General features: G+C 49.4%; 1 protein-coding gene across 1 annotated transcript in view; it reads right to left on the reverse strand.

The window, feature by feature from the left end:
* The window catches only part of PADI4 (peptidyl arginine deiminase 4), a 33,336-nt gene extending 14,985 nt beyond the window's left edge, over nucleotides 1-18,351 (reverse strand). Inside the window, exons 1-5 of the mRNA XM_070601403.1 lie at nucleotides 18,223-18,351; nucleotides 5,979-6,159; nucleotides 3,692-3,758; nucleotides 1,885-1,952; nucleotides 759-876 (exon numbers count right to left, since the gene is read on the reverse strand). Coding sequence (XP_070457504.1) covers nucleotides 759-876; nucleotides 1,885-1,952; nucleotides 3,692-3,758; nucleotides 5,979-6,159; nucleotides 18,223-18,314 — 526 coding nt within the window. The 5' untranslated portion in view covers nucleotides 18,315-18,351. The remainder of the gene's footprint in view (nucleotides 1-758; nucleotides 877-1,884; nucleotides 1,953-3,691; nucleotides 3,759-5,978; nucleotides 6,160-18,222) is intronic.
* Between the last annotated feature and the right edge of the window lie 6,829 nt (nucleotides 18,352-25,180).

The following is a 25,180-nucleotide window of genomic DNA, read 5'->3' on the forward strand; positions in this document are numbered from 1 at the left end:
AACTTCAAGTGCCGCCACTTCTGTGCTGTCCTGGCACCTCCCCAGGCAGCCCACAGCGCCCCCTGGCCTCCGACCTCGCGCCCTCAGCGCCCTCCTCCAGCGCAGGTGGGCAACGTGCGTGCCTTCCACCCCGGCCACACCTCAGAGGTGCTCCAGCAGAGACCCTGCACCTACGACCACCCTGGTGCCCCTAACTGCTCTGGAGTCGGGATGCCCGGGTTCAAACCCTGAGCCTGTGACTTACTAGCAGTGCGACCTTGAGCAAATTGCTTAACCTCCCAATGCCTCGGTTTCCCCATCTGCAAAGTGGGGATGAGGACAATATATACTTCTGAGGCTTGTGCTGAAGGATCAAATGAGTTAATTATTCTGAAGTGGTCCGATCAGGGCCCAGCATGCGGCAGGGGCTCAGGGCTGCTCCGACACGCGTTTGCGGCAGAAGTCAGCTTTTCATTTTGAACTATTTTGGCCCCAGATTTGACCCAAGCGCAGAAGTTTGGGCTGGGCCGTGGAAACTGGGGCCTGAGGGGGCACTGGGAGACTCAGTGCTGCTCCCAGCTCTTCTCTGGCTGCTGTGTGATCTTGGGTGGGTCACTCACCCTCTCAGGACCCTGGTCCACTCCTTCTCCTATACAAAGAACACGTACCAAGAACACGCCTCCAAGGACCCTGATTTCTGACAGCTGTCCGCAGGCTTGGGACAAAGGACTTCATAAAAAGACAAAGCTCTCCTCCCATCAGGTCTCGGGGATCTTTACCTTTGCTGTCAAGCACCTCGTCATCCTCATAGTCCAAGGTGGAAGACTGGGGATTGTCTTTGTCACAGTTCACCAGCAGGATGGCGCCTTGCCCACGAGGGCCCCAGGTCCAGGTCCTCTGCAGACACCCAGCAGAGACGGGGCACGCTTAGGAAGCTCTGTAGGTCCCTCCAACTCTCGGGGCCACCCTTCCCTAGCATCTCATTAGCCTCGCGTGGTTTATGCATCTTGCTGCCACAGCAGGTAACTCTTTGGTCTCACGAGCGGATTTCTGCCTGTCCCCAAAGTCATAAACAAATTCGCCAAAAACGCAATTCATCCCTTAAAAAAAAGGAGCCCAAGACAGTAAAAGTGATTTTAACAGCTTTTAAAAACTGTTGGGTTGGCAAACGAGACTGGGCTCACTATTTGTGTCAAGATTCTAATCGACATAGTTACTCTCATGTGAACTCTTAATTACTCATTCACCAAAGTGTGCGCACTATTCTTAGCAGCCGGTTACTCTCTGTCAAACGATTAAAGCAAATTAAGAGGCCCCTCCCGGGAGGGCGTCATCACCATTTCAGGGCCACCCTGAGGTTTATCCACGGAGCTCATCGCCTGCACGCCCCACCTCTGCGCATCCCACCTTTTCTCATCAGCGAACTTTCCGGAACACACACTCCCCACCCCCACCTGGCTTGGTCCCTTCCCTAGCTCCTGCAGTTTCTTCCTTTGTCTGTTCTTCACCCCATGCGGGCAGCACCATGCAATCTCTCCCACCAGTCGTTAAAGCCTGGGGGAGGGGGTTTCTGAGCCAGAGTCAAGACCTGCCTGCAAATTTTCTCTCTGCTGTGCATTTACTGGGTGACTCTGTAGCTCCTGGCTTGTAGGACAACTCATTCTCTGAACAATCAGTGTAAATTTAGTTTTGTCAGAGAGATGGGAAATATATAAACCAAAGTGGTAATGGTGATTTTAGTTTTCTTTTTCTTGTTCTTGCTAAATTGTGTCTCTTTTACAGTTAACACAGGATACGGGGACAGTCCGCCATTCGCCCTATCACCACAAGAGGGCGCCAGAGGAAAACGCGGTGGAGTTAGGGGAGCGTTTCGGGTACCGGGGAGCCGTCAGGTTTGAGCCCTACCTGGTTCTTCGTGGCTCTGGTTGGCTTCACCTGGCCGGTGCGGGTGATGTCCGCGCTCAAGGTGATTTCTGAAATCCCCCCGAGTAAGAGGAGAGGGTTGGTGAGGGTCCGGGGTGGGGCACGCAGCCCTGCCCCGGTGGACAATCGATTCCCCAGGAGGCTGTCCCCACCAAGGCTTCTCTCCCTCACCTTCAGAGGAGACAGGTTCAGAGCCCCACCCCCCACCGTGTCCCCCAAGAAGAAGTCTGACTGCGATTGAGACAGCAGAGCGGGGTCTTCGGAGCACGCCCGTTCTGCTTTGGGGGGACCATGCCATGACTCTGGTGCCAACCAGACCCTGCATGTCTAGACATCCCCAGGGGTTTAAAGAGATCCCCAGCCTCCCCAATGGGATGTTTGGTGGGAAGCCCCCGCAAGGACACCTTGCCAGGCTCAGAGGCCTCTGGCCCCAACTCCAGCCGCCCCGACATTGGGTGGGGGACAGGGTGATTCCTCTGTCCCCATCCAGCTCTTCATTACGTGTATTGTGACTGCACTGGGGACAAATCATGGCAATGAATGTACCCCTGCTCTGTCCAAATGGCGTGGCCAAGAAAACAGGCTTGTGTCTAAGTCCTTCCTCCCTCATCAGGACACGACTACACTGTCGTTCCAACAACTTAGGTCCCACCGTGTGACACAGTGACGTGTGAGCTCACAGTGTGACACTGACTGGATGACCTTTTAACAGATCCACAGTCACATATTAGTGTCAGGTCAGAGGGCACCGTGCTCAGTGGCCAGCACTTCCTGGCTCCTTCACTGACCAGATGCATGAACGTGGCTGAGTCTATGTACCTCTGTGCCTCAGTTTCCTCATCTGTAAAATAGGATAATAATAGTATCAATTTCATTGGATTCTTGTGAGGTTTAAATGTCAAGTCTCAGCACAGTACGTGGCATAGAGTAAGTGCTATGTTATTATTATCGAAATGTGTATTAATACAATTAATGTGTGTCAATGAATGAAATTCATTAATGAAGTGAAACCTGAAGTTCATGTGCTTTTCATATATTTAAATAATAATTATATCATGATATTATTGTTCAAGATGAGGTCAAGATAAAATATATACTTTATTTAGGGGCCGGCCCCGTGGCCGAGTGGCTAAGTCTGCGCGCTCTGCTGCAGGCGGCCCAGTGTTTCGTCGGTTCGAATCCTGGGCACGGACGTGGCACCGCTCATCGAGCCACACTGAGGTGGCATCCCACATGCCACAACTAGAAGGACCCACAACTAAAATATACAACTATGTACCGGAGGGCTTTGGGGAGAAAAAGGAGAAAATAATATCTTAAAAAAATATATATATATATATATATACTTTATTTAAAGAAGAATGTTCAAATATAAGTAGATAGTTGATATGGCAAAAATGGTGAAGATTGGATGCAAATAATGGAATTTGGTGAACACTAGCCTATATTATTGTATAAGATTTTTTCCTATAAATATTTGAGGTGTCAAAAAGGTATAGGGACTCACATATTGAAAATCCACATACTCATTCCAAGTTGAGAAATAAAATATTGAGATGCAGGTGAAGCTCCCTGCAGACCCCTCCCCCGCTTGTATTTCTGGGTGGGCCACTGACTGGGGAGGGGATATTTCTGGACCCCGGAAGGATGACTGGCTAGAAGTCGATCTTTGTCTCTGCTCAGTCTGAAGGAAGCTCCAGGCTGTGGTTTCTCCTGGAGAGACGCCTTGCAGGACTGTGTGTGTGCAGCGGCAGGGCGACAGCGCTCCAACATCTTAGTCATCACTTACCAACCCCGGTGACATACAGCAGGGCTTGGACCAGGTTACTCTTGGGTCCGTAGTATGAAATCTGAACCTATAGGGAGCAGCAAACCACCAATGACTTCTCTTAGTCATTCAACAAACACTCACTGGACCCCCCCCTCCCCCCACCCCCCCATGTGCCAACTCAGGGCAGGATGCTGAGGAGACAAGCTTGGGCAAGAAGTGGCCCCAGCCTGTAAGGAGTACCCCAACTTGTGGCAGTGGAGAGGTAGCAAAACATGTAAATGACTGTGACACAGAAAAGAGGGGACTATGGGAGCCCAAAAGGGCTTACTCTGCCTGGGCAGGTCAGGGAGGCACACTTTGAGGCAAATCCTGGAAGGGGAGTAGGAATTGAGCGGCTGGAGAGGCGGTGGAAGAGGCCTTAGAGGGAGAGTGCTGGGAATAAGCCACGGACACCGGCCCGGCGGGAAGAAGGGACGGAGGAGACCGAAGAAGCAGACCCCGCCAGGCTGGAGCCCGCCCGAGAGGATCTGGGGAGCAGGCGTTTTGGACCGGTGGCGGCGTCTCTAGGACAGGCTCTCCGAGAATGGAAAACACCAACCCCCTTTGCCCAAGGTTCAAAATTTAGGAAGAACGAGTCTGATTGGCGCAGCCTGGCCAGGGGCGGGCGGAGCGTCAGGATTGACACTTCCAAGGAAAATGGGCGAGGGGAGTTCCCCGCCCCAAACCCAGGAGCTGCCGCCAAAAGGAGCTCCCGAGGGGACGCGCGGAGGTGTCTGGATCCGTCCCCGAGATAGTCGGGGTCCAGGGAGGTGGCACAGTCACCATCACCTCCTGTCTGGACCGTGGCTTCAGCCTCCTGAGTGGTCTCCCTGCCTCGGTCTACCGCCTAGAGCCAGTGTACTCGCTACACGGCAGCCACTGGGGTCTTTTCAACACGCAAATGTGGTCTTGTCACTCCCTGGGTGAAAGGTTTTCACTGGCTTCCGGTTGCCCTGAGAAAATGAGGCCCCTGATGCCAAGCTCTCTCATATTGACTCTCTCTCCCCCCACCTGCTGCTCCACCCTCCTTTCTTGCCGTACAGATCTTCCTCAGTTTCCCCAACATGCGTCTCACCCTCTCCTGGTCCAGAGTGTGCACACAGGCCACATGCCCTATGCAGAGCTCTCCTCCTCTCTCCCTCTCTTAGGCAAGTCATTCGTCCTATCCTTCAGCTTGCCACTTCTCCCAGGAAGCTTTCCCTGATTGCACCCTTCCCCACCTGCTTTGGTGTCCAAGCTCTGTGCTCCTACAGCAGGCAACACTCTGCCCCACCAGGGAGACTGCCTGTCCTGTCCTGCTGGGAACAAGTGGTCACTGGGCAGAATCTCTGTGGGACCCCGGGGGGTCCTGTTGAGCTCATCTGCAGTCAAAGGACGGGCAGTGGGTTGAATGGTGGGCTCCAAAGAGATATGTCTACGTCCTAATGCCTGGAACCTGTGAACGTGACTTTATTTGGAGAAAAGCTCTTTGCAGATGCAATTAAGTTAAGGATCTTGGGATGAGCTCATCCTGGCTTATGGGGCAGGCCTTAAATGCACTGATGCACGTCCTTATAGGAGTGAGGCGGAGGGAGGTTTGATAGACTGAGGACGCAGTGTGAGCACAGAGGCGGGTGTTGGAGAGACGTGGCCACCAGTCTAGGGACGCCAACAGCCACCAGAAGCTGGAGGAGGCAAAAAAGCAGATTCTCCCCCAAGTTCTTCCAGAGGGAGCGTGGCCCTGCTGAGACCTTCATTGCAGACGTCTGTCCCTCAGAACTGTGAGAGGATGCATTTTTGTTGTTTTAAGCCAGTGGCTTGTGGTAATTTGTTCCAGCAGCCACAGGAAACTAAGCACACGGGCATGGTGTCCCGGGGCTGCCTGGCTGTGGCCTTCCTAGCACTCACAACCGTCCGTAATTGGTTACCTCTGAATACCTGATGCTCTCACCCATGGGTGGTAAGCGCCTTGAGGCCTGCAGCCACACCTGTCTTCTTCGTTTCTGTACCTCCAGTGCCTGGCGGCGCCTGGCAGGTAGTAGGTGATTATTAAACGTTTGCTGAAAGAATGAATTTAATCAAAGCCCTGGCCTCCATAAACCTTGGCATTCCTAGATTGTTTTTGAGGACGCTATGGCTGGAACAAGCCATCACGAGCTTTTCCAGAAAGAAGCAGGCTCTGCCAGGTCTGGGGCTGTGGCTCAGTGCAGGACAGACTGTGAGTAACAGAGCTGCCGTGACCTGCTGGCTTCCTCCCACACGGCCCACCTTACAACGCTGCACTCACCTTCTGGTCACCTGTGCTGTGGCTGGCAGTTCTCATCCTCAGGGTCACCTCCAGCCCAGGGTCCAGGGGCCAGTTGGGGGAACCTGTGGCATTCTTCTTGGCTGGAGGGCTGTGGGCAACATCTACGGCCACTCCCGGGGAAGCATTGATGCTGAAGGATGTGTAGCCCTTGGGGGCAGAGCTGGGGAGGACAGAGAGCCACAGTGAGGCAGGGCCTGGCCCACCACCGCTCTCCCCAGCATTCCCCCTTTTCCCAACAAGTGTAAACACCAGATGGCAGCCGGTCTGCCCCTGACCGTGGGAGTAAGTATGTGAGGTTGTCAGGAGGTGGCGAGAAACAGAAAGAAGATCCCCTGACTTGGAGGCTTACACTCGAACCAGGGAAATTGCAGAGAGATGCATACACCAAAGACACACACACATGGATGTGAGCACAGAGCGACATGCACACCCAGAGGTTTACGCTTCACGGATGTGCACACACAGGGTTGTGCAGCACGCAGAGAATCACACAGACTCCTGCTTCTGGAATTGTGGCAGACCAGTGCTCTGAAGAACCTTCCCTTACAAAACAACTGGTCTGTGGTTAAAAGAGACTTTTTAAAGCATGGCTGAGATCCTGAGAAGTGAGAGAAGTCTCCAGGGACTCCCTTCTCTGCGTGTGCACCCATGCACACTCCACAGCGGTTAAACTGAGGGACACCAAAGACAAAAAGAAGATCTGAAGGGGATCCAGAGAGAAAAGTCAGATCACCCATAAAGGAACAGAAATCAGATGGAAAGCAGACTTCTCAACAGCAACAACAGAATCTAAAAAAACAGTTGAATAGTATCTTCAAAGTATTTTGAAGAAAGTAGCTGTTAACTTAGAATTGTATACCCAACAAAATTATATTTTAATAAAGACATTTCAGATGAAGAAAAATTGGTATTTTAAAACCAACACACTTTCACCAAAGCGACTTCTAAAGACACACTCTAAGGAGAAGATCTCTGATGCCGGTAGCATGGTCTGGGATGCAGGAAAGAATGGTGAGCAAATAAAATGGTAAATGTCTTGGAAAATATTGTCTGTATTTTTTTAAAAGTTATAAAAATATCAAAATTGTGGGATTAAAAAAAAGATCAGGATGTAAATTGGGAGGTATAATGAGACTTGAAGTATTCTGAGGTCCTTCATTGAAGAGGAAATTAAGATAGTGTTTAACCATAGATCTTGTAGAGTTAAAATTCTCTGATTAAAATGTAAAGGTATTCACCAAGAGAATGGAAGCTGAGTTCATACATTTCTACACAGGCAGAAAATGCAGTAACAGAAGAAGAAGAGAAACAGTCTCAAAAAGACAATGAAAGAGCAAAAGGCAACAGACAAAAAATTGGACAAACGAAACTAAAAATAAACGGTGAAAACAAATCCGAATATATAAATAGTCAAAATAAATGTAATTAGATTAATGTTACTAGTTAAAAAAAGAGTTTTGGACTAGATAAAGAAATGAAGTCCAGCTGTATGCTATGTGCAAGAGACACACCTAAAATATAAGGATCCGGGAAAGATGAAGTTAAAAAAAAAAGGAAGAAAGATACATTAAGCCAATAATCAAAGGAGAGCTGGATGGGTATATTAATATCAGACAAAAACCACACTGCTAGCAATAGAGAGGATCACAATCTAATGATATAAGGTTCAGCTCACCTGGAAGGTATTCTAAACACAGCCTCAATATATGTAAGGCAAAAATGGATAGAAATACAGGGAGAAGTTTGCAAATCCACCATCACAGTTGTGGATGGCAACTCTTCTTTCTCAACTAACCATAGATTAACCAGACAGAAAAAATAGTGACACAACTAACAAGCTTGATTTAGTGGACGTGTGTAGAATTCTGTGCCCCACAACTGGTGAATATACATTTTTCCAAGCCAAGTGCATGTGGATCACTAAAAAATTTGACCACATAATTGGCCATAAAGGAAGTTTCAACAAATATTAAAGGGTAGGTGACATACAGTATACGGAGCCTATTCCTTGATCCCAGTGTAAGTTAGGCGTCACTAGCATAAACTCCAATTTACATTTGAAAATTTCAAAACCAGACTTCTAACTAACTTACAAGTCAAAGGATAATTAATGAAACTAAATAATAATACTCAGAACTGAGCAATAATTAAAATACTACACTTCTAATATTTGGGGGAGCTAAAGGTATTACTTTGTGCCTTAAATGCATGTATCTTTAAAAAGAAGAAAAAAGCTGAAAATTGAGTAAATAGAAAAAGAATGTAGAAAAATAAAATAGAACAGAAAAGCCCAAAATAAAGATGACAGAAATCTGTGAAATAGAAAACAAGTAAATCAACAAAGCCAAAATACACTGATAAAACTGATAAACCTCTGGCAAGATTGGCCAAGGGAAAAAAGATAGGAAGATAAAAAGAAATCACTACAGAAAAAGCAGATTTTTTTTGTGTGTGTGTGGATAGTTGATAAAAGCTAAACAGAAAATCCACAGCAAATATCATCTTTAATAGTGAAAAATTGAAAACCTTCCTTTAAAATCAAGAACATGACAAGGATGCCCACTGTCACCACATATTTTCAACATTGTCCAGGAGGTTCTAGCCACTGCAGTAAGAGAATAAAACTAAAAGGTATAAAGACTGAAAAGTAAGAAAAAAAAACCCTGGCAATATTTATAGACAATATGATTATTTGTAAATCTCAAAGGAATGTACAGACAAGTTAAAAAGAAGTAGTCAGAGTTTAATAAGGTAGCTAGTAAGGTGGAGAGGCAAAAATCAGTTGCTTTTGTGTACCCCAGCAATAATATAGTTGGAAAAAATAATTTAAAATAAACATATAATTTTCATCAGAAAAAAAGTGCTATAAAGTACCTAGGATAAATCTAACAAAAGATGTGTAAGGCTTTTATGGAGAAAAATGCTCAAACCTTACTGAAAGCAATTAGAGAAGACACAAATTAATAGGAATAGCACGAACATGCTTAGGAAGGCTAATATCATAATGGTATAAAATCTCTCCAAATGAATTTATACATTCAATGGAATTTCAAGGTTTTTCATGGAACTTGACAAGTTGATTCCAAGATCTACAAGGAAAACCATGGGCCTAAGATAGTCAAAATACCCTGTAAAGAAAAGAAGCAAAAGGTGAGAGACTTTTTCAACCAGGTATGACTTACTATGAAGCCATGGGTGTTGTAATGGCTCAGGCAAAGACAAATGACAGATGCAACTGAAGAGAGATTCTGCTTGATCTATGACAGAAGTGGTCTTGCAGATAACTGGGGAAAGTGAAGATTATGTAAGAAATGATGCTGGAACAATCACTCATCCATATGGAAAATAATTAAATTGGAAAAGTAATTAAATTGATCCCATCCTCACACCGTATACAAAAACAAACTCCAGGTGGATTAAAGACTTAAATATGAAAGACAGAACTTTGAATCTTTTTAAAAAATAGGTCTTATTTTTTAGAGAAGTTTTAGGTTCACAGCAAAATTGAGGGGAAGGTACAGAGATATCCCATATATCTCCTGTCCCTAGTCATGCAGAGTTTCCCCCATTATCAATATCCTCCACCAGTGATGCATTCACTACAATCGATGACCCTACACTGACATGTCATTATCACCCAAAGTCTGTAGTTCACATTAGGGTTCACTCTTGGTGATGTACATTTTATGGGCTTGGAAAATTGTATAATGACGTGTGTCCACCATTATAGTACCATAGAGAGTAGTTTCACTGCCATAAAAATCCTCTGTGCTCCCCCTGTTCATCCCTCCCTCCCATTTAGCCCCTGGCAACCACTGATCTTTTTACTGCCTCCATAGTTTTGCCTTTTCCAGAATGTCATGTAGTTGGGATCATGCAGTCTGTAACCTTTTCAGATTAGTTTCTTTCCCTGAGTAATATGCATGGAAGGTCCCTCCATGTCTTTTCATGTCTTGGTAGCTCATTTCTTTCTAGCACTGAATAATATTCCACTGTCTGGATGGACCACAGTTTGCTTATCCATTCACCTACTGAAGGACATCTTGGTTGCTTTCAATGTTTGGCAATGTAAATAAAGCCGCTATAAACAGCCATGTGCAACTTTTTGTTTGGGCATAAGTTTTCAGTTCCTTTGGGTAAATACCAAGGAGTATGACTGTTGGATCATATGATAAGAGTGTGTTTAGTTTTCTAAGAAACTGCCAAATTGTCCTCCAACGTGGCTGCGCCATTTTGCATTCCCTCCAGCAATGAATGAGAGTTCCTCGTGCTCCATATCCTCGCCAGCATTTGGTGGTGTCACTGTTCTGGATTTTCGCCATTCTAACGCCTATGTAGTGACTTCTCGTTGTTTTAATTTGCATTTCCCTAATGACCTATGATGTGGATCATCTTTTTCTTTGCTATTTGCCATCTGTATATTTATTTTGGTGATGTGTCTGTTAAGGTCTTTGGCCCATTTTTCAATCAGATTGTTTTCTTACTGTTGAGTTTTAAGAGTTCTTTGTGTATTTTGGATAACAATCCTTTATTAGATATGCTTTTTGTTAATATCTTCTCCCAGTCTGTGGTTTGTCTTTTCGTTCTCTTGATGGTGTCTTTTGCAGAGCAGAAATTTTTAATTTTAGTGAATCCAGCTTGTTGATTCTTTCTTTCCTGGATCTTGCCTTTGGTGTTGTATCTAAAAAGCTACCAGCAAACCCAAGATCATCTAGATTTTCTTCTATGTCATGTTCTAGGAGTTTTAGAGTTGTGCATTTTACCTTTAGGTCTGTGATCTACTTTGAGGTAATTTTTTGTGAAGAATGTAAAGTCTGTGTCTGGATTCATTTTTTGGATATGGCTGTCTGGTTGTTCCAGCATGATTTGTTGAAAATGCTACCTTTTCTCATCGTGTTGCCTTTGCTTCTTTGTCAAAGATCAGTTGACTGTACTTATGTGGGGCTATTTCTGGGCTCCTTGTTCTGTTCCATTCATTTACTTGTCTGTTCCTTCACTAATACCACACTGTCTTGATTTCACACACTGTGATACCACAGTAAGTCTTGAAGTTGCATAGTGTCAGTCCTCCAACTTTGTTCTCCTCCTTCAATATTGTGTTGGCTATTCTGGGTTTTTTTGCCTCTCTCTATAAACTTTAGAGTCAGTTTGTCAATATGCACAAAATAACTTGCTGGGATTTTGATTGGGATTGCATTGAACCTGTAGATCAAATTGGGAAGAACTGACATCTTGACGATGTTGAGTCTCCCTATCCATGAACATGGAATACCTCTCCATTGCTTCTCTTCTTCTTTGATATCTTTCATCAGAGTTTTGTAGTTTTTCTCATAAATTTCTCAGTCATATTTTGTTATATTTCTACCTAGGTATTTAATTTTGGGGGGTGCAAATATAAATGGTATTGTGTTTTTAATTTCAAATTCCACCTGGTCCTTGCTGGTATATAGGAAAGTGATAGACTTATGTACATTAACCTTGTATCCTGCAACCTTGCTGTAATTGCTTGTTAGTTCCAGAAGTTTTTTGGTCAATTCTTTTGGATCATGTCATCTGTGAACAAAGACAAGTTTCTTTCTTTCTTCCCAGTTGGTGTTCCTTTTATTTCTTTTTCTAGTCCTAAGCATTCACTAGGTCTTTCAGTATGATGTGAAAAGCATGGCAAGAGGGAACATCTTTGCCTCGTTCCTGATCTTAGTGGGAAAGCTTCAGGTTTCTCACCGTTAAGTGTGATGTTAGCTGGAAGTCTTTGTAGATATTCTTTATCAAGTTGAGGAAGCTCCCCTCTATTCTTAGTTTGCTGAGAGTTTTTGTCATGAATGGGTATTTGCACCTTTTAAAAGAAGATGTCAGGGTCATCTTTATGCCCTTTCTTAAACAAGACACCAAACCAATAAGCAAGAAAGAAAAGACTGATACATTCAGCTAAGTGAGAATAAATAACTTCTGTTCATCGAAAGACTCTATAAAGTGAAAAGACAAGCATAATCTAAGAAGTTCTTCACAGCATAAAACCGACAAAGGCTTAGCATCCAGAATATTTAAAGAACTTAGGCTAATCAACATGAAAAAAGCAAATAACTTAATAGAAAAAAATGGGCGAAAGACACAAACAGGCATTCGCAGAATTTGAATGAATGATGAACATAAATGGATGACGGGCATGTGAGGAGGCACTCCGCCTCACTGAGAAGGAAGATGAAAACATCGAGGCCATAATGAGACGGGGTTTACGTCCACCTGGTTGGTGAAAATAACGCTATAGACTATACGGTTCAGAGGGAACTAGCACGCTGCTCGCGGAGTGTGAAATTAACCACTTTGTGAAACAACTCAGGGTTATCTTGCAAAGTCAAACATCAGCCTGCCCCAAAGCCAGCGACCCGCTCCTCGCTCCTCGGCAGACGCCCTCGAGACTCTCTTGCACGTGTGCACCAGGAGACACATTCAAGAATGCTCAGAGCAGCCTTTTCTGCAAGAGTGAACGACCCACAGGCAGAAGAATGGCTAAGAAATTGCAGCAGATTCAAACTGTGTGGGAGACTCCCGAGAGGGCAGATCCCACGCTATGAGGTCATAGAGACGTGGATTTTATGATTATGTTTTCTATTTTCATTTTTGTAATAAAGTTCTTTGTCTCTATATCAAAAGCTCTGTATATTCATTATAGAGAATTAGGAAAATACAGGAAAAGTATGTGGTAGACAGACCTCTACGCTGGCCCCCACAATCCCCACCTCTGGTGCTCGTGCCCTTGTGTGACTCCCTCCCCCTGAGTGTGGGAAGGACCCAGTGACTTGCTTCCAACCAACAGAAAATGGCAAGAGTTGTGGGCTTCACTTCTGTGATAAGGTTACAGAAGACTTCCCTCCCTCCCTCTCTCTCTCTGTCTCCCTCCCTCGCTCTCTCCTTCTCAGCTCCCTTACCTTGATGAATCAAGCCGCCACAGTATGAGCCATGGGAGTCCCGCATGGCAAGAAACTGAGGGAGGCTCCCTGCCAACCCAGAGAAGGGAACGAGGCCCTCAGTCCATCAGCCCACGAGGACCTGAATCCTGCCAAGGACCATATGAGTGAGCTTGGAGGTAGAGCCTGCCCGGAGGAGCCTTAGCATGACCCTAGCTCTGCCGACACCTTGATCACAGCCTGTGAGACGCCGAGGCAGAGGACCAGCTAAGCCACACTGGACCCCGACCCACAGAACCTGCGAGATGATAAACACTGTTGTTCTAAATTTGGGGGCAATTTGTTACACAGTGATGGATAACTAATACAGGATAAAAAAGGCAGAAAGAGAGAGAGAGGGAGAAAGAAGGGGGAGGACGAGGAAGAGGAAGAAGGAAGGAGGAGGAAGAGGAGAAGGAGGGGGAGGAGAAGAAAAGGAAGGAAGGAGGGAAAGAAAGAAGGAGGGAGGGAAAGAGAAGGAAGGAAGGAAGGAAGGAATTGCCTAGAAGAAAACGGAGTCTTACCACTCGGAGACAATCACTAACGTTTTGATATTTTTCTTTCAGCAGATGAATTTTTGAAGCATGTTTTGTAGAACTAATGAGATCTGAAGTAGATGAAAGAGGAGAAAAGCTTTCCCAACGCTTCCCCAGCTTCCATTCCCCTGGTTTTATTTCATTTGCTGTCCACCCTGGTTTGGGCCCTCATTCCGTCCCCATGGCATCAATTTCAAGCTCTTAAACTTGAGTGACAGTGAACACACAGAACATTTCCTCTGCTCCAGACCCCGTTCAGGTTCTTTCTGTATATCAACTCACTCAGTTTTCACCACCAACCTGTAGGATGGGTGCTGTTATCATTTCCATCTCACAGGTGAGAAAACCAAGGCACAGAGAAGGGAAGTCGCTTCCCCAGGCTCAGCTTTAGGCGTCCTGCTTCTCTGCTCTGTGACGGGGTTGGGGTGTCCCAGAGCTGGCCCCGGCCTCTTTATACATCCACCCGCCCCCTACATTCTCCGCACGCTGCAGTCCAACAGAATCCTTCCCAGGTCCCCCACACCCACCCACACTTTCTCATTTTCCAGGTTCTGCTTATCGTCTGCCCCTCATCTGGAATGCCCCCTTCTCTCAGAATCCAATCCAGTCCCAAAGGCCCATCTCAAGGGGACCCCCACCATCAAATCCTTCCCCCAACTCTCCAACCAAGAGGGATTTCTTCCTCAAAATGAGATTTCCCCTCTGTTGTAGGCAGAATAATGGTTCCCCAAAGATGACTACAGCCTAACCCCCCAGATCTGTGCGTGTGTTCCCTTACATGGAAAAGACGACTTGCAAATATGGTTAAGTTAGGGATCGTGAGATGGGAGATTATCCTGGATTATCCAGGTGGTCCCACTATAACCACGAGGGTCTTTATAAGAGGGAGGCAGGAGGGTCCGAGCGAGAGAAGATGTGGTGATGGAATCAGAGGCCAGAGGGATGCAATCGCTGGAAGGGGCCACGAGCCGAGGAATGCAGGCAGCCTCTAGAAGCTGCGAAAGGCAAGGAATGGATCCCTCAGAGCCTCCAGAAGGAATCAGCCCTCTGGACATCTTGATTTTAGCTTCAGGAATAACCTTGTGAGATCCATTTTTGAACTTCCAATCTCCAGGATTGTAAGATGATATATTTGTGTTATTTAAACAACTAAGTCTGTGTAATTTGTTACAGCAGCAGTAGAAACCGACAGTCCCTCTTTCTGTCTTTCCATCACAGAAGTCTCTGCCTCTCCCTTAGATAAAACCCTGGCCTCTCAGGGGATGTGACGGCTGGGTTCCAGAAAGGTGGAAGGTAAGTAAGAAACAGTGGAACTAAAATCAATTTCCTCATAAGAAAAAAGATAAAACAAGTGACAGGTTCGAGCAGATTAAAAAAGTCAGCCGTGCCAATCTTTGCCTTACCAAGTGGGTGTGAACAGCAAAGGGGGAATACATAAAAACGTTTTTCATATCTCAAACAGAACGAGTCCCTGGGAAGGCAAGACGTTAGCTCACGCCCTGTAGCCGCGCTATTCTCCTCCTTTTCTGTCCGAGAATTCAGCATCTGGAACTTTTGCGGCCCTCTGTGACGTTTCTGGCTGCGCATCCCCCGTCCTGATGGCATTGCCCGGATTATCTCGACCTTCACTAAGTGAAGCCTGCAGCGCGTGGCTCCATCTTCACAGTCACCCTGTGGGCGGGGTGCTGTTACGCCTGTTTTACAGATGAGGAGACTGAGGCACAGAGGGGCAAAGTGTCCAAGTCATGGGGCTGCTGGTGGCAGGTCTGGGTCCACTTGCAGCCCAGCTGATGTCATTTCCGCCACATCATGTCTGTTTCTTTCTCTGCATTCACCTCACCCTGCTGTGCCCTGGGTTTACAAGCTAGACGTTTGCTTTGCAAATGCCTGGCCAACCGAAACTTAAGAAAGGCCCTCGTTTCTCTCTCAGAGCCTGGAGACTCCCTCTCTGCTCTGCGTGCAGCTCTTTGCCTCCGTGCCTGCCAAGCCGCCCAGAGGCCACCCCAGCTGCCCAGGGGCCAGGGCAGGAGGAGGCGGATGGAGAGGGACACGCCGTGTGTCTAGTACAACAGGAAAACGAACAAGGGGCTCAAAGAACAATGGGAAGACGGAGACTTGGGGCCGACGGGCACGCAGCACGGGGCCCGCGGTGCTATCCGTCTCGGCTCGCTCTGCCCAGGGTGACTTCCCCACCGGGAGCGGGGAGAAGGGCGCAGACAGGTGCTTCTGCCACCTGCTGGGGCTTTACAGCCACGTCTCCAGGCCTCACAGCCACCCTCTCTGCCCGATGGGGAAGCTGAGGCTCGGAGAGGTGAGGCCCCACTGGGACTTGATTCTAGGACGTGTGTTCTTTCCTTTGGCTGTTTTCCAGACCCTCTCGGATCCTAAACAAGGAACTTCCGCAAACATATGGGGGTCTTCGCTGTGTGTGTGTGTGAGTGTGTGTGTGATTGTGAGACGACCCAGAGCTGAATCTTCTCGTAAGTTCCGACAGCCTCTGCAGGAGCCACACTGAGAGCCTGAGTCCCAGACAAGTGGCAACACTGACATCCTTCCTCCAACTCCACATCCAGCGTCTCCTCCCAGCGGTTGGGCAGCGCTTGGTGCCCCCAGGACTGTCACACTCGGTGGCACGCGCAATCCTCCAAGAAAGGGGACCACTCCACTGGACCCTCAGCATGTACTTTATAATTTCATCCTCACCACAACACAGCAGGGTGGGTGTTAACTTTCCCATTTCACTGATGGGTAAACTGAGGCTCAGAGACACCAACAGCCTTGCCCACGCTCCCCGCTGCCACATTGTGTGGTCTCCTGTCCAGAAAGAGACCCTGGGGGTCAAGAGGAGGAGCCCACGGATGGCAGCTCCTGGCCCCCCACCCACTCCGAGCCTTTCCCAAGCCCTAGGGAAGCTGCCCGAGGTCCGCCCCCCTGGGCAGCGGGCTCAGGGCGGCCAACCCCACAGCACTGGGCGGCAGTGCGTGCTGGGGAGGCAGACAGTCCTGGGTTCAAGCCTCCTTTAATTTGTATGAGCTTTGGTAAAAGTTGGGAGCGCGGAGAGCCCTCGGCGGGGTTCAGCGCGCATCACCGGCTGGTGGGATTTTTTGTGACTGCGATCAACATGCTTCCCATTGAGCAGGGCAAGTCCTTTCCAGGCTCGGGGTGAGAATCACCACCAGGGTCTGTAGCAGCGGCTCCGGGACAGGCGCCACCCCCGCGGTCTGCGCCGGCCTGTACCACCCGTCTTTCTAACCCTTGGGGGCTCCAAGCCCTGCGGCCGAGGGCACCGCTCGTGCAAAGGTGTGGAGGCGCGTGTGCTGGGGAGGAGGGGTGCCCACCCCGTCTGTGTTTTCAGAGGGGAATTCAGACCCCACTGAAGGCGGTGGCTGCACGGGAGACAGGACGAAGGCGCTAGCCGGGGACAAGTGAGAAGGACAGGGAAGAAATTATGGGAAGGGCCGGTCCAGGGACCGAGGGGGAGAGAGGAGGGAGTGAATCCCGGCTCCCCCACCTACTAGCCATGTGGCTACTTCACCTCTCGGAGCCTCAGTTTCCCCTTCTGTAAAATGGGGATAACAGCACTGCCTACCTCGTACGGCTGTTGAGTGAGTACATGTGGGAGCGTGACGTGAACATCAGCCGTTGTCATGTGAGCCGTGCAGGGGGTTGAACGCAGGGCGCAATGTCGCACTGAGTGGGGAGCACGCCCCCAGAGGAGCCGGTGTCCTCGGACACCATCAGGCTGTCGCTTTTTCCTTTGCTCCTCAGCCCCGCCGTCTCCTGCCTCCCCTCCGCGTCCTGGGAGGCCGCCCAGACATTACTGCTGTTCTTCCTGGGTCAGCCACCGAGTGACTTTCAAGGAAATGTCCCAGACACTCCTGTGGGAGCCTCACTAGAACCACAGACGCCCAGCCTGGGACGGAGGAAGCCAGCGGCTGCCACTACTGTTACTGACAACAACAACGATGCCAACCGTGTGCACTCGCTGAGAACGTTCCTGAACCGTCTTGTTTAACCAGAGCCTGGCACAGGACTTGGCATATGATAGATTCAACTCATATTTGTTGAATGAATGAATGAATGAAGAATGAATGAATGAACAACTACCAGCAATTTGCACAGCACTGTGCTAAGTGCCTAACAAACATTCTCATGGTTTCTCACATTTAATCCCTATAGCACCCTGTGAAGTGGGTATTATCCCCATTCCACAGACGAGGAAACTGAGGCTTGGTTTCCCAAGACCACGCAGCTAGCCAACAGCAGGGCTGGGTCCCCCTCCTCGGCCTCTCCCATGCCAGAGCCTGTCTCGCCTCCGCACCCACGGAGGGAGGCTTGGCTGAGTGGTGTCGGCTAACAATGCACCAGGAACCAAGTGTGGGTTGTGAAGTCCAGGTCTAGCTTGGCTTCCAGGGCACACTTGCTGTGTGACCTCAGGCAAGTCATAGACCCTCTCTGAGCTTCCAGTGCCTCAATGGTGAAAGGAGATGATGCTGTTTGCCCCTAATAATGCATTTGTGGTGAGGCCCTGGGGAAATCCCACTTGAACATGGCAGAGAACCCACTGCCCTGAATCCAGGCACGTCCCAGGGCCACTCGGGTCTTCTCTCTCCAGCTTCTCCGCGGGCAGCGGCTCCAGAGGCTGGAGCCTGAAGCCTCGGCCGACCACCTGTCCTGCGTCAGCAGAACCCGCTCCTCCAGCATCACTGGACCTGACTCCACCCCCAGACGCCCCCCACTTACCCGTAGACATCCAACTGAGTGTCGGTGCCAAGCACACACACGGCGTAGGTGGGCTGCTCTGGGGCCACATGGATCACTGTCCCCTGGGCCATCGTCCCTCCGGCTGCAGGAAGCCCCTGGGCTGGTTCCTTTATACGGCCCAGGGGAAACCATGAGTCAGCCCCTGTGGTTTGTGGCCAGCGGCTCGGCCCCTCCCAACTCAGGTCCCGGGCGTGGTGCTCAGCCCCTCCTGGTCCGTAGCTGCCCTCGGGCCCCGCACAGGTGTCAGGGCCAGAATCAACCGCAGGCTGGCTCTGTCCTTTTCCTGGGAAGGGCCCGGCGCTCAGGAAGCCTGCAGGTGGTCCCCGCCTGGGGCCGCGAACCCCTGCATCCACCCAACCTCGCCCACCCTGCCCTACGGCGTAGTTAGAGGAGAACGGAGAGAACTAGGAGGCTCGAAGGGTTGGGGCAAGAGGTCACAGCCCAGCCTACACACTCAGACTCCCCCGGCTTGGGATGAGTGTCCCACGTGATAACTCACCCTCTGGGGTGTTTTCTGTGCCGGCCCGTCTCTGCGCTTCACGTGGTGTAACTCGTTAGGACGAGCCTGTGAAGTACGAACTATTATAATTCCCTCACTTCACGCTCACAGCAGCTCTCAGAGGTCGGTACCATCCTCATTCCCGTTTTACAGAAGAAGAAACTGAGGCACGGGGAGGTTACACAGCTGGAAAGTGGGAGAGCCAGGATTTGAACCAAAGGCACTCTGCTCCAGAGTGCGGGGTTTACCAGCTCCCTGTCCAAGTGACATGAGCTTTTCAGACGTTATCACATCTCGTCTTACTACAACACGGGGCTATATGGGCTTAGTATTATGTCTCTTTTTATAGAAGGGAAAATAGAGGCTTCAAGAAGAAAGGTGATTTGCCCAAGGTGCCCTGGGTGGCGCGTGGTGGAGCTGGAGGCGGGGGGTGAGCTTCCTGGCCTGGGAGCCAGTGTCCCCTGCACACGCCAGGAGGCCTGCCTCTTGTGGGGCCTTCGGGTGTCAGACTAGACATCGCAGGTGGGGCCACACCTGCTCCGGGGACACTCACTCAGCCGTGGAGCTGTGGTCACACCTGGGCCGTGGGTGCTGCCTCTCCCTGCTAGTGGGTGACGGGTGAGGGGGGTGGACGGACTCCCAGCAGGGAACGCCTGGAGGAGGCATGCATGGGAATCAGGAGTGAGCAGAGTGTGTTTGGGGGTCTAGATTGTGTGTGTGTGTGTGTGTTTTGTTTGCTCTGGCTTTGAAACAAAGAATTCACCTCATTAATTCAGAGCTGGGCAGTGGGATCTGACTGAGTTCATGCCAATGTCCCCGTGAGGTGGGGCCGGTCATGACGCCCACGCTGTAGATGAGGCCACTGAGGCTCAGAGAAGCGGAATAATACTTCCAAGGCCCCACAACCCACAAAGTGGGATCCAGGATCCAAACCACCTTCTCTAGGCTCAGAACCCACTTCCCGTGCCAGCGGGTGGTGGGGCCAGGACTGATGCTCTCAAGCGTTCATGTGATTCCTTGCATGTGGTAGGTCTCAATAAACCCAATTTCTCTGGCTGGTCATACGATTAGGACTAGTTCGAGCTTCTAATGGAAGCCAGAGGAGGGAGTCTTCCATTGTCAGAGTCTGGGGGGCCCTCCAAGAACCCAAATCCAGTCCTCGTTCTGTGCATGGGAGACTGAGGCACAGAGTGGGATTGTGACGTGCCCACCATCACACAGCAAGTCAGCGGGAGAGCTGGGCTGTACCCCAAGTCTTAGGTGTCCTGGGGTAGTTTTTCTTTCCCTGTTTTCTTCAGCAATTTGGGATTTAAATTGTCTGTGAATAAGCCACAAAGAGAACAAGTCAAAAGTGGTTTTGTTAATTCAACAAATATTTATTGAATACTTGCTGTTTGCCAGGCAGTGTTCTGGGCACTGAGGCTATGAAGTGAACAAAATAGACAAAAGCCTTGCCTTCATGGAGCTTTTTTCTTGTGTAAAGAGACAGCCAATCAGCAATAAATATAATAGGTGGATTTTGTCATATGTTAGTGTTCTGGAAAAATGAAACAGTGGAGCAGTGGCAGCAGCATCAGGAGTGCAGGCAAGGCGTGGACTGTGATTTTAAACAGGGTGGTCAGAGAAGGTGGTGTCTGAGCAAAAGAAGGAGGTGACAATGTGGATATTAGGAGGGAGAATGTTCCAGACTGAGGGAGCAGCCGGTGAACCAGTGGAAAGGCTCCGAGGCAGGGATGTGTCTGGTGGCTTCAGGAAACAGCGAGGAGACCAGTGTCAGGAACGCAGTGAGGGAGGGAGGGCAGGTCCGAGATAGGGGCCAGGTCACATTGGGCCTTTCAGGCTGTGTGAGGAATTCGGCAGCCGCTGCAAGTGACACGGGGAGCCGTGGGGATGTTCTGGGCAGAGGAGGACCATGATGTGACTTGTTTGAGCAGATCACTCTGGCGGCTGCCTGAGTATCGACTATAGGTGACAAGGGAGGAGGCAGGGAGGCCAGCGAGGAAGCTGTTACAGTCCAGCAGGTGACATGGCGGGGACTCAGGCCAGGGCGGTGGCGGTGGAGGAGGTGGGAAGCCGTCAGATTCTGGACGTATCGTGATGGTACAGCCAGTAGGATTTGCAGATGGACTGGACATGGGGCACAAGGAACAGAGGCGTCAAGGATGACTCCACGGTTTGGGGATGGAGCATCTGGAAGGATGGAGCTGGCACCTTCTGAGGGGGGAGGGCTGGGGGTCAGGCTGCAGGTCCTGGCTGTGTCACATGTGAGATGTCTGCTCGAGCCCGTGTGGACATGTCCTGCAGGGGACATGGATACATGACTCTAGAGTTTCAGAGCAAGGAGGATCCTTCACCCCATCATGAGACCCCCATCTTTGTGACCTCGCCTAACCCTAATGACCTCCCGAAGGCCCCACCTCCAAATGCCATCACGTCGGGGGCTGGGACTTCCACATACGAATTAGGGGACACATTCAGTCCATGGCCCGGCTGGACGTGAAGGCTGTTTGCACATTTCAGCCTCGTAAACCGCGCCGCGAGGCGCTCCTGTGCGCCTGTCTGTGGTCGTTGCGGGGACTTTGTGAACTTATCTTTGCCCCTCTTCTTGCTCTTTTCCTGAAATTTGCCAGCGCTTGTCATTATGTGTATGTGTTTAAGTGTCTATCCCCCAACTAGCCACGAGAGCAGGGCCTTTGTCAGTCTTGGCTACACCCCCAGCCTAGAGTACTTCTGACTCGTGGTAGGTGCTCACTAAACGCTGCGGCTGAGCACTGCGGCGTCTCCAGCACCCGGACCAACGCTGGACCCACGTATGGGGCCCCTGAGGACAGCTTCCTGCAGGGATCCCTGAGAACCAGGGGCTTGGGATCCCTTGAGGCTTGGGAAGAAAACTCTCCTGCCCACGAGGGCGGCTGGCTCAGAACCAGGCCAGAAACCCCCGAGGAAGGGCCCCCTTCCTGCTGAGAGGCAGGATGGCCAGCCCAGCTGCTCAGCTCACCCAGGGGAAGAGAGGCGGGGCTGGTGATTGCCCAGCGCCCTCTGGGCATTTGGGGCCCTGATCACTGGGCACCTGAGCTGACACCCCAGTGACTGGCCTGGCTATCCTCCCCCAGATGATTGAGATGATGTCATTCCGGGAGAAGGAATCAGGGTCAGGGACCTCTCCCCGAGACTCCGAGACTGGGTATGGTGCAAAGCTGTGTTTGGAGCGCTGCCTGAGCCACTCCCTCAGCACACCTTTCACAGGTGCGGTTCAGATTCATTTACTGAGCTGGTCACTCGACAGATGCCCCTCAAAGGCCCCCTGAGTGCCTGGCGCTCCCTTAGAGGCTAATCAGGCTTTGTTTAAAATAGATTTGCAAGGACCCCGGTGATAAGAGAGACCACCATCCATTGAACATCTGCCATGTGCCACACTTGTCACAGGTCCTCGGGTTATAGTCTTTCTGATTCTCGCCCTGCCCCAGTGGACAGCACTTACGATCTCATCTCTGCAGGAGAGGGAAGCAAGTGCTCAAGGTCACGCAGCTTCTAAGTGGGTTTGAAACCCAGCTTCGTCGAACATGCTTTGCTTTCTGTGCGGCCCTTACCCAAGCCAGGCCGCTGACATGCGTCACCTCCAATCCTCGCAGCAACGTTAACCTCTGAAATCTACTCTCCGCATTTGCCAGATGAGGAAACCGGATCTTGGAGGGGTTGGGTAACTCGCCCAAGGTTGTGCAGACAGGAAGTGGCGACACTCGATTTAACTTTGCTCCTTGTCCCACTCTGCCCACCGTGCAGCTGCCCCCTGGCCAGGTCCCTTGGCTCATGTGCTCTGAAGTCCCTTCCAGCACAAAGGCCCCCAGCCTCTCCATAACTTCAAGTAGAAAATTGGGAGCGTGTCTAGATCACCCAGAAACTGGTAGCTCTCCTCCTCCTGCTAAGGTGTCCGTCTGAGAGCCCCGAGCCCGCAGCAGGTGGAGGTGGGGAGGGGCCTCTCTCCCTCTCTGCCCCCACGGCCCCGCCCCGCCCCCAGCTCCTCTCTCTGCTCCTTCACAGAGACCTTCCAGGCTCATGGACACACAAGGACGACACTCACTCTAACATGCACCGGGCCCCACCCTGCACCATTTTAGTGGGGCTCACTCGTGTGAACCCCACAACCACGTGCTGAAGGTGGGACCCCTGTTAGCTATTGACAGACAATCGGTACGCCGGGACAGAGATGGGAGATGGAACACCTGCCCGTCTGCACCGAAAGCCTGCGACCTTCCACTAGGCCATCTTTGAGAAAAGGAAGGGCACCCAGCCAGGCGAAGGTTAACGCTCCTGCATTCCTCTTCTGGAGCTGGCTCCCCCTGTCTCTGACCCCAGGTGCCCACATTCCTTCTCCAGCACCCAGGACTTCTCCTGGGACCATGACCATAAGACTTGGGACCTTCCTTCATCATTGCTATACTCCTAGTGCAGAGTAGGTGCCCAAGAAATACTGTATTTTATTGAATTGAAAACTCCATTTATTTTAAGATACATCCCTCACTCCAGGACCATTTGTTGAAAAGACTAACCTTCCTTCATTGAATTGCTCTTGCAACTTTGACAAAAAATCGCGTGGCCATACTTGTGTGGGCTCTTTCTGGGTTTTCTCTTCTATTTCATGGATCCATATATCTATCCCCCAACCAAGCACAGTCTTGATTACTGCAGCCAGATCTTGGAATTGGGTAGACTGATTGCTCCTTCTTCTTCTTTTTTTTTTGGTGAGGAAGATTCACCCTGAGCTAACATCTGTGCCAATCTTCCTCCACTGTATATGTGGGTTGCCGCCACAGCATGGCTGATGAGTGGTGTATGTCTGCACCCAGGATTTGAACTTGTGAACCTGGGCCACCGAAGTGGACCACAAGAACTTAACCACTAAGCCACGGGGCCAGCCCCACCTTATTCTTCTTTTTCAAAAGTGTTTTAACTATTGTAGTTCCTTTGCCTTTCCACATAATTTTAGAATAATCTTGCTTATATCTACAGAAAATCTTGCTTGGATTCCGATAGTAACACATTAAACCTATTTACTGATTTGGGGAGGATTGACATTGTTACTATGTTGAGTTTTCCAACCCATGAACAGAATATATCTCTCCGTTTATTTAGATTTTCTTTCATCAGCCTTTTGCAGGTTTCAGAATACAAGTCTTATACATGTTTTGTGATATTTACACCTAAGTATTTCATTTTTGGGGTGTGGTTGTAAATGATACTGTATTTTTTTTAAATTATTTTATTGAGGTCATATTGGCTTACTACATTGTGTAATTTCAGGTGTACATCATTTATCAGTTTCTGTATAGACTGCATTGTGCTCACCACCAATAGTCTAGTTTTTATCTGTCAATGGTATTTTTTTTTTTTTTGAGGAAGATTAGCCCTGAGCTAACATCTGCTGCCAATCTTCCTCTTTTTGCTGAGAAAGATCGGCCCTGAGCTAACATCTGTGCTCAGTCTTCCTCTATTTTGTATGTGGGATGCCTGCCACAACACGGCTCCATAAGCCATGTGTAGGTCCACACCGGGGATCTCAACGGGCAAACCCCTGGCAGTCAAAGCAGAACGTGTGAACTTAACCGCTGCACAACCCGGCCGACCCTTGGTATTGTATTTTTAATTTCAGTGTCTATGTGTTTATTGCTAGAATATTAAAATATAATTGATTTTCATGCATTGATCTCGTATCCTGTGACCTTGCTGAACTCACTTATTAGTTCTAGGTGTTTTTCAGTGGATTCTTCGGGATTTTCTGCGTAGATAATCACGTCATCCGCAAATAGAGGCTGTTTTATTCCTTCCTTCCTCATCTCTGTGTCTTTTATTTCTTTTCTTGCCTTATTGTGCTTCTAGAACCTCCAGCACTAGGTTGACTAGCAGTGGGGAGAAAGGTCATCCTTGTCTTATTTTCAGTCTCGCAGGGACAGCATTCAGTCTCTCACCAATAAGTATGTTCTTAACTGTAGATTTTTTCTAGATGCCCTTTGTCAGCTTGAGGAAGGTCCTCTCTATTCCTAATTTGCAGAGAGTTTTAACCATGAACGACTGTTCGATTTTTCAAACGCTCTTTCTGAATCCATTGATACAGTGATATGATTTTTTTCTTCTCTAGCCTATTAAAATGATGAATTATCCTAGTTATTGTCAAGCAGAACACTGTGCACCAGTAGACAGTGCCGGGGGAGGGCTCCTACGACACAGAGGATAGCAAGATCATCACAGTGCCAGCCTCCAGGGAAGAAGTCCAAACGCTGCTGCCCACTGCATCTTGGTGTCAGAGCCGCCAAGGAAAACACAACGCAGTCAAGCACTGGATGGACAAGGCTTTATCACACCAAGAAGGGAGAGAGCAAGATTAGCCCCAGGCATGGGAGTGGGTCCCTCAGGGCTAGCAGGTGCCCCCGCAGTGGGCAC

The sequence above is a fragment of the Equus przewalskii genome, chromosome 2 (genome assembly GCF_037783145.1).
Source record: "Equus przewalskii isolate Varuska chromosome 2, EquPr2, whole genome shotgun sequence".
NCBI lineage: Eukaryota > Metazoa > Chordata > Mammalia > Perissodactyla > Equidae > Equus > Equus przewalskii.